The following is a 12,016-nucleotide window of genomic DNA, read 5'->3' on the forward strand; positions in this document are numbered from 1 at the left end:
ACTTGATCAGCGGGTGCAGCAAAATTTCACAAACTGACTACCTACAATGCCATGACCGCATTGCTAAGATTATTCACTGGAAATTGTGCCAAATGTTTGGATTTGAGTATAGCAAAAACCACTGGGACCATCAGGGTGAGAAGGTTTTAGAGAATGAGAAAGGCAAGATCTTGTGGGACTTCAGAATCCAAACTGACAGGCACTTGGCTTACAACACACCTGACATAACAATAATTGAAAAGAAAAAAGTATGGTTCATTCACATTGCAATACCAGGTGATGCACAAATTGAAGATAAAAGAAAAAATCACAAAATACCAGGACTTGCAAATTGAGGTTGAGCGATTGTGGAAAAAGAAATCGTGTCTTGTCCCAATTGTAATTGGAGCCCTTGGAGCAATACCTAAAGGGCTGCCTCGCTATTTGGAAATTCTAAATTTACTTGACTTGAACATCCTGATTCTACAAAAAAATCACCCTACTTGGAACAACTTATATCCTCCGACGTTACCTTAACAGTTCCTAGGTCCTTGGTTAGGACTCGAGCTGTTGCGCTACCAACCAGCCCCAAAGGCTGTGAATCTCACCAAAGATGATGATGATGATGATGATGATGATGATGATGATGATGATGATGATAATAATAATAATAAAAATAAATAAATAATATTAAAAATTAATGAAATATCGCGACCTGGCCATCGAAACTACACCATGTCCAAGAATTTTACAAGATACATCAACAAATTGCAGCTTCCTGCCATAACAGCAGCGGAACTGCAAAAAACTGTGCTGCTCGGAACATCTTATATTTTAAGAAGGTACTTGGTTAATACCTAGGACACTGGCAGCAAACCATATCAACCATTAGCACCAGTCACTGGTATTTGTGATGTGTTTTTGAATGTTCAGTTGACTGAATTTAATATTTAATGAACAAAGTATATAATAATAAATCAAATTAGAACTATGCCAGACAATTCTATACATAGGTAGATAAGAGGTTTCAGATTTCTTTTGTGTTAGTTTATCAAAATACAGAAATACAAAGAAAAATAATAATGAGAAAATAGGATAGGGGAAGGGAAAGAAGAAAAACTGTTGGATTAAGGGGAAAAGAAAGAGAAAAGCATTGACTTCTGACTTTTTTTGGTGCATTAAAATAAGGTATAACATACAACATCAACTTTTTAGAATTTTATTCTATTCTATTCCTATTATATTATATGCTAGCCATTTCAAATCTATCTAATCAACAAAATCCAAAATCGAAGTTTCATTTTTTCCACCTAAAGCACAAAATTCAAAAGCAGTTTCCAAGCAGAAGCAAAGCTAATTGTACTATTTTCTTAAAGCAAGGCAGTCAGTTTAGCCATCTCTGCTAACTCCAGATATTTGTCTATTGTCCATAAATGCCTCAGCATATGTAACATCAAAGTTTCACCCTCTCCCCCACAAAGCTCTTTATCCATTAAGCCCAAGAGAAAAGTCTCTGGTTTTATCTTTATATTCACTTTAAAAATCTGCTATATTAAGATGTGAATCCTGCTCCTATCTCTTTGCTTTATCACAAGTCCGCCGTAAATGGTAAAAGGTTCCTTATTTACATTTACATTTCCAACATTCATTTGAAGCACCTTTTATAATTGGGTTTATAATCGGAATTTACAATTGAGGGAGTAAAGATAAAAGGGAAGTAAGTGGACACAAAGATAAAGGATGGCCAACCACATATCTTTTCCCATCTAATTTGTTGTTCTGAAATCCAATTTAGGCTAGAATGTGCATTGCTACAGGTCCTGGGAAAACCATGCTTCAGAGCACACAAATAATTGGGAGACACATCTACTCAAATGCAAAGGTATGTCCAAAATTATAACATTTTAGGAAAATATAAAATTTTATAGGGTAGAACAAGAAGCAATGGGTGGAAACTAATCAAGGAGAGAAGCAACTTAGAACTGAGGAGAAATTTCCTGACAGTTAGAACAATTAATCAGTGGAACAGCTTGCCTCCAGAAGTTGTGAATGCCCCAACACTGGAAGTCTTTAAGAAGATGTTGGATAGCTATTTGTCTGAAACGGTATAGGGTTTCCTGCCTAGGCAAGGGGTTGGACTAGAAGACCTCCAAGGTCCCTTCCAACTCTGCTATTGTATTATATTGTATTGTATTGTATTGTATTGTATTGTATTGTATTGTATTGTATTGTATTGTATTGTATAGATGTTAAGTGCTGGCATCTAGCTCCTATATTTTCTAGGAAAGCATTCTAGGAAAATATGGATGCTAGAATCTTAACATTTTAGGAAAATATAGATGATAGAGATTGTCCCTTTTCTAATAACTTTGCTTTCAACTAGAATATTTTCCATTAAAAAACTTTATTTAGCAATGATGCAGTGTATACAGATAAGAAAAGATGATAAATACCTTGTTTCTCTGAAAATAAGACAGGGTCTTATTTTCTTTTGACACCCGAAAGAAGCATTTGGCCTTATTTTGGGGGAGGTCTTATTCTTTTTGGGGTGCAGGAGACGGCGAGCATGATCACCTCATGGCTGCTGCTGTGTTGGGGGAGGGCTTATTTTTGGGGGAGGGCTTATATTTTGGGGGAGGGCTTATTTTCGGGGGAGGGCTTATTTTCAGGGGAGGGCTTATTTTAGTGCATGTGCTCAAAAGCCCAATTAGGCTTATTATCTGTGGAGGTCTTATTTTCAGTGAAACAGGGTAGATGATAGATAGATGATAGATAGATGATAGATAGATAGATAGATAGATAGATAGATAGATAGATAGATAGATGATAGATAGATAGATATTAGAATAGATCATGTTCAATGTAAAGATTAATTGCTGTGTAGCACCTGACAGACACTGGGAAAAACTGTCTTTAGGCCCCTGCATTAATTTTGCTCCCGTTTCCTATGAAGCCTTGGACCTAAATTTTGTTAAACAGATTGTAATGTTCAGGAAGGGTACAAACTAGTGGTGGGTTCCTGCCGGATCGCACCGGATCGCGCGCGCTCCCATTCGGCAAGGAACCCGGAAGTACGTTCCTGCCCCACCCCTGGCGACGGGACGGTGCTTGCCTGCGCTCCACCAGCTCAGGCGCGACCGGAGACGTTTCTCTGCGCAGACGTGACTTCAGTGGAGCGGTGGCAGCCTGGCAGGCTGTGCCTGCGTCCCTTTCAGAAGCTTCGCTCCGCTGAGAAAACGTCTCCGGTCCCAGCCGAGCTGGTGGAGCGCAGGCAAGCGGCATCCCGTCGCCAGGGGCGGGGCAGGAACTTACTTCCGGGTTCCTTGCCGAACGGGAGCGCGCGCGATCCGGTGAGATCCGGCAGGAACCCACCACTGGTACAAACTATGCTTCCTTACTACCACAACTCCCATACCTCCAATTAAACTACCCATTGGGGATAGGCGGAGGTTGACGGACATCATAGCTGTTTTCTAACCTTATCTTATCTGGTTAGAAAATCTCACTTCCTAACTAGTAAGAAACCATGGTTGTATAAGTTATATTGAGAAAAAACAAAATCCTTCTCCTGTGATGAAGAGTTTTACCCTTTTGCCTCTTCTATCTGCTAGATTTGTTGAAGAAATGATGCCCGTTGTTGAATTGCAAATCATAGTAGCTTCCGCTACTATAGTAGCTTCCACTTGTATGTCTAATGGTGAGGGTCCCTGGGAGTTGCAGTTCAGAAGTCCAGAACTTGCCTACCACATATTCACACATACAGATCCACACTTGAACAATATATATGGGCTCACATACAGTAATAAAATTGTCACCAGATTTGAGTGGTGATTGGTTCTCATTTGTATTTCAGGAAATATATATGAAGGCCTCAAAAGAGATTGAAGGTCCCATCAGTTCAATTCATCAATGGGTGGACATGAGTAACGTCACCGTTCAGCTGAACTCTACACACACGGTAGTGTACCCTCATGGTGATGTTTCAGGCAGACAGTATCAATACAGAAGTATTTACAATGCAGACCATAATTCTTTACATTGTTTTTTTTCCCAAAGGGTAAAACATGCAAACCAGCTTTGGGATACAGCTTTGCTGCAGGTACCATAGATGGAACAGGAATGTTCAATTTTACTCAAGGCAAGTAGAAAGAAATATCAACAGATTTTATTTATTACTATTACTCTGTTACACAGCATTCCCCAAGCTACTAGTCTGCATATGTGATGGGACTGCAGATTCTCAAATTCTCAGCCACCATGTTCTGCAGAGCGTCTGAGCTTGGAAGACAAATTTGGAGAGCTAGCTTGGGGAAATAGCTATGGTGCTGAGCTAGAAATAAGGAGACTGTGAATTGTAGGTCTCCCAAAACCAAGATTGACTTTGGACCAATTGCAATCTCCAAGTTCAATGCATCTCACAGGGTTGTTATTGTGGGGAAAATAAGAGCATTAGGTATCTACACTGCCTTAAGTTAACCAAAAAATAACAGTAAATCTAATATTTTTTTTAAAAAAGGTTTGCATTCTGCCTTGACCATACAATATGAAGAAATAGATTTTGAAAAATTTGTGAACTTGTATTCAAATATTTAAAATTGTTTTGTTCTAGAAATTTCTACATCATGGATTTTTGTCCCTGTAATGGTATGTGGGAAAAACCTTGGGATATAGGGCGAGTAGATGCTGCTTGGGGAAGAATTATATAAGAGAGAACACTGTGGGCAAAGATGAGGCTCAGAAGGGGTTCTTCCTAATTCATCAATAGCATCATCCAATTTACTTCCAGGTAGAACAAGACCTGCTGCTTTCTTTCTCTAGTTTTACTAGGCAATAAAACACTGTTCAGTAGGGTAATTTCCAAGCTTTCTATCAACACTGTGCAAAGGACACAAGATAAGAATGTTATCAACAAAACAAAATGAACTGAGATAAAATAATCTGTGAATACGTGGTTTAAAGATGTAATTAATACCTAATATTAAAAGTGGTCCATTCTTATACAATGACACAGCAGCCCATGGGTTTGGAATATCAGCAAAGTTACTGAAAACAAATCATGTTCAAGCTATTTGAATGTTATTACTACCTGCATTGTATTTCTGCACTGAAGTTTATTTAATTAGTTACTTGAGTATTTCATTAATTAATCATCAGGCCAGGCCTTGTTGAGCTAGGGAAGATCAAGATACAAAACCCATACAGATTACAATAAAGCATAGGTAAAGGTTCCCCTCGCACATATATGTTAGTTGTTCCCTACTCTAGGGGGCAATGCTCATCTCCGTTTCAAAGTGAAGAGCCAGTGCGTCCGAAGGTGTCTCTGTGGTCATGTGGCTGGCATGACTAAACGCCGAAGGCACACAGAACGCTGTTACCTTCCCACCAAAGATGGTTCCTATTTTTCTACTTGCATTTTTACATGCTTTCAAACTGCTAGGTTGATAGACGCTGGGACATTATGTGGCACTAGGGATTTGAACCACCAAACTGCTTACCTTTCTGATCAACAAGCTCAGTGTCTTAGTCACTGAGCCACCACATCCCTACAATAAAGCATATTTAATGCTAATATGAGCATCATTAAAAATTCTTGGAAATTATAAGAGGAATTTCCAATCCTCATTCATAAGGAGGTTATTAAGTATTTTTGGAATGATCTGTAGCACTTTTTCACAGATTTCTTGCTGGGTGGGCTAGGTTACTATTTATGAGATAACGTGCCAACTGTCTTGCCCATTATCTGTTGATTGGAAGTCTACTCCCTTTTTTTGTTTCTTTCCTAGGCTCCGTCAATCTTTCTCACATCTGCAATTTCTATTTAAAAAAATAGATTGCTTTTAATATCAGGCATCCTTAACTTTACAATTAGTCCTCCCCATCAATCAAAACAAATGATTTATACATGTAAACATTTTAGATGAGTTTCTTGTTTGTTTGTTAAAAGGCAAAGGTACTGAAACTTGACAATTATAGGTTGTATAAATTATACTCTTTTTTTTCAAAACAAACTAAAAGCACAAAAATGTGTACTTTTATGTTAGTTTTGGTTCCTGGCAACTACATGGACAAAATCCTGTTGGCTGCTTTTAACCAACAGAAGATGTTGGATAGCCATTTGTCTGGAACGGTATAGGGTTTCCTGCCTAGGCAGGGGGTTGGACTAGAAGACCTCCAAGGTCCCTTCCAACTCTACTATTGTATTGTATTGTATTGTATTGTATTGTATTGTATTGTAACATTTTCAGAAGTAATTTTCCATCATCTTCTTCCTAGGGATGAGAGAGAGGAATGGCCCAAACTCATGCTATGGCAGGTCTACAACTCACAGTTTCCCAGCTTCCTTTTTAAAAATTCCTGTACCAAACTGGTTCTTTTTTAAATGCCATTTGCTATAATGCCATTAGACGTTGTTAAATATTTCATATTAATTCAATAATGTATTTTAATATGATGGAAAACATTCTACTATTACATGCTTTTTTTAAACAGGCACCACTGAAGGTGACCCATTCTGGGATTCTGTCGTTGATGCTATCCTTGTTCGACCATCCAATGAATCGATAGAATGCCACAAACCTAAGCCTATTCTACTACCTTTAGGAGAGGTATGCACCATTAGCAGTGGTGGGATTCAAATTTTTTTACTACCAATTCTGTGGGCGTGGCTTGGTGGGCATGGCAAGGGAAGGATACTGTAAAATCTCCATTCCCTCCCCACCAGGGGTGGGTTCCAGCAGGCACTACTGTTGGTTTGCTTGAGTGTGTGCCATGCATGCGCGCTTGATGTACACTGCCTGTGCATGTGCAGTGCGATTGAAATTGTTCTGTGCATGTGCAGATCTGAAAAACAAGATGGTGGGGGGAACCGGTTCAGGGGTGTCGCAGGTCTGGGTCGCTGCCAGTTCCAGTGACCCAGGCCGCCAAATCAGTACTGGTTTGGCAGAACTGGTCCAAACCGGTAGGAACCCATCACTGCTCCCCACTCCAGGGGAAGGTTACTGCAAAATTTCCATTTCCTCCCGATCAGCTGGGACTCGGGAGGCAGAGAATAGATGGGGGCAGGGCCAGTCAGAGGTGGCATATAGTAGTTCAGTTCTCCAAACTACTCAAAATTTCTCCTACCGGTTCTCCAGAATAATGGTCATATTTTCTGAAGTTTCAGGAATTTGGAATTCTAGATTTATTGTGTTTAGGTGTGCTGAATCTATCAAACAATTTGGGTATCATATTTCTAAAAGGCTCTGCTGGAAAACAGTAAGGAATCAATTCTAGGGATTGGTTTGAGAGTTCCATGTGCTCACTTTGCCCACCCACTTCTAATCTTTCACGAATCCCTTGAGTGACAAAGGAGAGTAATGTGGTTTTGTTGTTGATGATATTATTTAATATAAAGGCTGATCTAAGATTTCCCCTTCTCTCTTGAATTGCTTAAGCTTACCAAGCCTTACCGGTGGCAGTCCGATATAGTTGATATCCAGATGTTTACCATTGGATCTACAGCCTTCGTGGCGGTTCCAGGAGAGTTTACGTATGAATTTATATTCTGTCTTTTATAATATAATTCAGGCACATTCTTTGTGTTTTATGGCTAGCTTAGAAAAAGAAAACAGTTTTATGTAGGAGGAAAGGCTTGTTGTTCTAGAGGACAGATAGTGGGAAATATAGAAAGATAGATGAGACCAGCCAGAATTAGTGTGATAGATGGAAATTTGAGGAATTGAAAACCCACATGTATCTGAAAGGCAATAGATTGCAGAAGCCTGTAGCAGGCAATGCTCCGCTTATGTATTATAAAATTAACAGGACAAAATTAAAGCCAGTGATTGACATTACAATATTCTTGATTTAATTTAATTTAAGGGGCTTAAAGTGTAATCCCCCATTTCTTTGGTGAACATCTCCTTAAATTAACTGAGTCGTGAATAGCATGTTTAAGCCCTATTTTTTTAAAAAATGTGACAAGTGAATAATGACTCAACTATCTGGTTAATTTCCATAGATTTTTATTCCATAAGAGCAGATAGGAAACTGTTTTGGTATTTATTCTCTTGCTCAAAAATATTAAGGATTATCTTTAAGTTTTTTGTAAAGAGAATAGTCTAACAATCTTCTTTGAGAATCAACAGTTCTTTATGGAAACTGATACTCCTTTTTCGCGTGTATGCTTATCTTCCAGGACAATGTCTGGCCGCAGACTCCGCGAAGCTGTGAAAAAAGTAAGTTTTAGAATAAGAAAGGAATTAGTAAATGGGGTGGAGGGATTTTTTGCAGACATTAATGTCATAGCCTGTAATTATTTTGAGACAGCCTATTAAATTTTAACACACTTCTGTTTGCCTTTGTAGTCAATGCCCATAATAAAATAGTTTATTCTAATTATTTATTGTATTTTCTTTTTTAAAAAAATTGCTAGCCATGGTATAAAACTTGAACACATGAAAAAATGCTACCCCTTGTTCTGAATTCAGAATGTTCTTCCTTCCTTCCTTCCTTCCTTCCTTCCTTCCTTCCTTCCTTCCTTCCTTCCTTCCTTCCTTCCTTCCTTCCTGTCCCTCCTTCTCTCTCTCTCTCTCTCTCTCTCTCTCTCTCTCTCTCTCTCTCTCTCTCTCTCTCTCTTCTCTCTTTCTTCACTCTTCTTCTGTTTCATAGGAATTTGAAATTCAAGGAAAAGCAGGAATGGATATTATAATTTCAGGATTGGGCAACATTTACACCCACTATGTAACTACTTATGAAGAATATCAGGTAATTAACCAGTAATATTCTTAAAACAAAAATAAGTAGCATGAATAATTTGCGAGTACAGTTTGTAGAAAATTTGGTTTTCTGTTAGGATTATGAGGTAGTCATGAACTCATAGATCTTCATGTCTCACTTTGTAGGTTCAACGATATGAAGGAGGGTCCACCATTTTTGGACCACACACACTTTCTGCCTATATACAGTTATTTCGAGGCCTGGCCAGAGCTCTCGCTACGGTAATAACGAATTGCAATCATGCAGTGTTAAAGAATATCTGATTCTTAGTTACAAGTGGAAATAGGTTGCAATCTGTAGTGGTATACGTATGATATAAGATTTCAAAAGAGCTGCATTCTGTTGGGGAAATTTTCCATCAATATAAACTCCAAACAAGTGATTTTGTTCTCCATCCCAGCACCTCCCATCACCCATAAATGTATTGTCAATCTATGCTGACTACTGACTACAACCCATGCAAAAATTATTCAAGAGAATTATTTTTTGGGGCGGGGGGTCAGGTACATTCCCAGCGTAAACAAACAGCAAAGTGTGAATAATGTTGCTTCTATAGTTTGCTATGGGAATTTAAAACTAAGCTTGCGTATTTCAAGGCGGAATGGGAGAACTTGCCACAGCCTTCTTACCACCAGTCCGCCCTGGCCAACTCACCATTGACAACTTGCCATAGGACAACTCGCTGCTGGACAAGTCAACAACTCAATTTAATTAGTTAAAAGAATTAAAAATTATTTTAATTATTGTCATTTACATTTCATTTTGTCCCTCCTTTGGCATTCTTTCTTTAATGGATGTCAAACTCGATCATGTCATGTGACATCACGTGATGTTTTTTGCCTTTGCGGAGCTGGGGTGGGCGTGGCCTGCGCGTGATGCATCTGGTCCGCGGGCTGCCAGTTTGTCACCCCTGTTCTATTCCATTATTTCTTTAATATTAGCGTAATTCTTGCCATAGTGAGTTATCCCATGGTGAATTGGCCGTGGTGAGTTGACCATGGCGAGTTGGCTGTGGCAAGTTGTCATAGACCCATTTCAAGGAGCCCATAAATGAAAACAAGAGGAAAAGAAAAATGAAGATTTGGAAGAGAGGATACAGAAATACTGAACAGGATCTCACAACTCCATGCATTAGAATATTTTTATTATATACTTCCTCTCCTTTTTTCCTTTGCTTTATTTCCTGGTTAAGATTAAAGCACCTTTCATTCCAAACTGAATTACATTTTCTTTTTCAGAATACCACTCAAGATTTACCAAATATTCCAGAGCCACCCATCTTAAACATAACAAACCTGAATTTTTTGCCTCTTGTTATTGATAAAAAGCCACTTGGTAAGACGTATGGTGATGTTCTACAAGATGTTAAACCAAGATACAAAGTGGTATGTATACTCTTTCCCACCCACCCACCCCCACCCACCATTTTACTTGGCTGTTTTTTTAAACTTTGTTTAATTGTATCATTTTGAGTGGTAATATATTAGCTCACTACCAGAGGTGGGTTCCTCCCGGTTCGGACTGGTTCAGTTGAATAGATAGTAACTAAGCCGGACATGTAACCGTACCAGTTCTATCCTCAAGTGCGCCATCTTGATTTTCTGTTGTGCACATGCGTAGAACAATCTTCATTGAAAAAATGTAATTTCTCCCTCTTTCTAATGTGCGCATGCACAGACCTTTTTAAGTGCAAAATTTTTGGGGCGCTGAACAGGTAGTAATGCCAGCAGGAACCCATCCCTGCTCACTACGTAACCGTGTCCTGATGTTCCAAGAATTTCCAGTAGTGCAGCAGTAAGGACATTAAATTAGGATCAGGGTTAGGAAACCTCAAGTATGGAAGCTCACAGCATGCCTTTGGATCAGTTCTCTCCCTCAAACCAGTCTGCTTTATGTATTTTGAAATTTATACCCATTTTTTTCTGATTAAAAAATACTCAAGGCACTTACAGTGATAAAAGAAAGTGCAAAATATGAACGTGATAATAAAATGAAGATAAGGATTGTGCATTTTCTGCTGTGGCACCCGTCCTAAGGAAGGTGCCAATCCTTCTGAGGTTTTTTTGGGGGTAAGACCTTAGAAGCCAGTTTCTGGGCTTGGGGCTCCAGAGGATATGAAGGGAGTGGGACCCATCTCCTGGTTGTACTAGTAATTGTTGACTCTGCTATCTTCCTTGACTGCTTTGTATTTTAGTTTCAATAGACTAGAATGAATAGCATAGCATAGCATAGCATAGCATAGCATAGCATAGAATAGCATAGAATAGCATAGAATAGCATAGAATAGCATAGAATAGAATAGAATAGAATAGAATAGAATAGAATTCTTTATTGGCCAAGTGTGATTGGACACGGAAGGCATTTGTTTTTGCTGCAAATGCTCTCAGTGTACATAAGGAGAATAAAATACCTTCATCAAGAATAAAAAGATACAACACATAGTGAGTCAAGCCCTGGGGTATTGTGGTACCATATCCTAGATGAAATCTAATTGAAATGGATCCCTAAAATCAGCTTCATCCAAATGCATCTGGAACTGTGAGGTCATAACGTCGTCAATTACTTTAGCTGGACAGCAATATTTGAGAGTAATTTATAATTACAGCAGTAGGGTGGGTTCTTCCAGTAAAAGTCTTGTCACTTTCTCCTTTCCTGGGGTAGATACCCATCCCTCACTCAAAGACCATCTATATGCTGGTGATCCCTAACTGTACATCTCAAACCCAGGCTGCCTAGCTGAAGCTATCAGTGTATTGACTTAGACTCTGGAGGCTACAGTATATAGCTTCGTGGGGAGAAACACTCAGTTATAATGATGGAGGGTTGCATTTCTCCATTCAAGAGTAGTGAATAATTTGGGGTTCCTCCTGAACTCACAGCTGCTTCTCCAGGGCTACTCCTGAAAAGCCGCCAGACATTGAATCAATACACTGACAGCTTCACTTTGTGTGCCATTTGTATCCTTTCATTGACATTTCAGGAAAGGGTGATTATCTTCTACGTTGAAGCTCTGAATGCTGTTGTATATATATCTGCATTCATACTACAAGGTTTCTAGCACTAAGGATATTTCCACTCTTTTAAAAAAATGCCTGGTAGGATATGCACCTGCACAGATATATACACATCTCCTTACCCATTTGTATTTGGCCACCGGGAAAGCTGCTCATTTTGAGCACAGGAAAAGCTCTGAAGTTCAAAAAAATTATGCCTAGCAGAAATGATTGATTTGTACCATGGATGTGATTTCTCAACACTCATTCCATCTTTTTCACCCAGG

The 12,016-nt window shown here is 38.9% G+C and overlaps 1 protein-coding gene across 1 annotated transcript in view; it reads left to right on the forward strand.

The window, feature by feature from the left end:
- ASAH2 (N-acylsphingosine amidohydrolase 2) overlaps nucleotides 1–12,016 on the forward strand; it is a gene marked incomplete at its 5' end in the record, with an annotated part of 30,145 nt that overhangs the window by 14,806 nt on the left and 3,323 nt on the right. The window contains 10 exons of the mRNA XM_081954082.1: nucleotides 1,775–1,861; nucleotides 3,833–3,937; nucleotides 4,036–4,117; nucleotides 6,469–6,584; nucleotides 7,413–7,507; nucleotides 8,156–8,195; nucleotides 8,629–8,724; nucleotides 8,862–8,957; nucleotides 9,975–10,121; nucleotide 12,016. The exon at nucleotide 12,016 is cut by the window's right edge and continues 59 nt beyond it. Coding sequence (XP_081810208.1) covers nucleotides 1,775–1,861; nucleotides 3,833–3,937; nucleotides 4,036–4,117; nucleotides 6,469–6,584; nucleotides 7,413–7,507; nucleotides 8,156–8,195; nucleotides 8,629–8,724; nucleotides 8,862–8,957; nucleotides 9,975–10,121; nucleotide 12,016 — 865 coding nt within the window. The remainder of the gene's footprint in view (nucleotides 1–1,774; nucleotides 1,862–3,832; nucleotides 3,938–4,035; nucleotides 4,118–6,468; nucleotides 6,585–7,412; nucleotides 7,508–8,155; nucleotides 8,196–8,628; nucleotides 8,725–8,861; nucleotides 8,958–9,974; nucleotides 10,122–12,015) is intronic.

The sequence above is a fragment of the Natrix helvetica genome (assembly GCF_964273705.1).
Source record: "Natrix helvetica genome assembly, chromosome: 5".
In the NCBI taxonomy this organism is placed as follows: Eukaryota; Metazoa; Chordata; class Lepidosauria; order Squamata; family Natricidae; genus Natrix; species Natrix helvetica.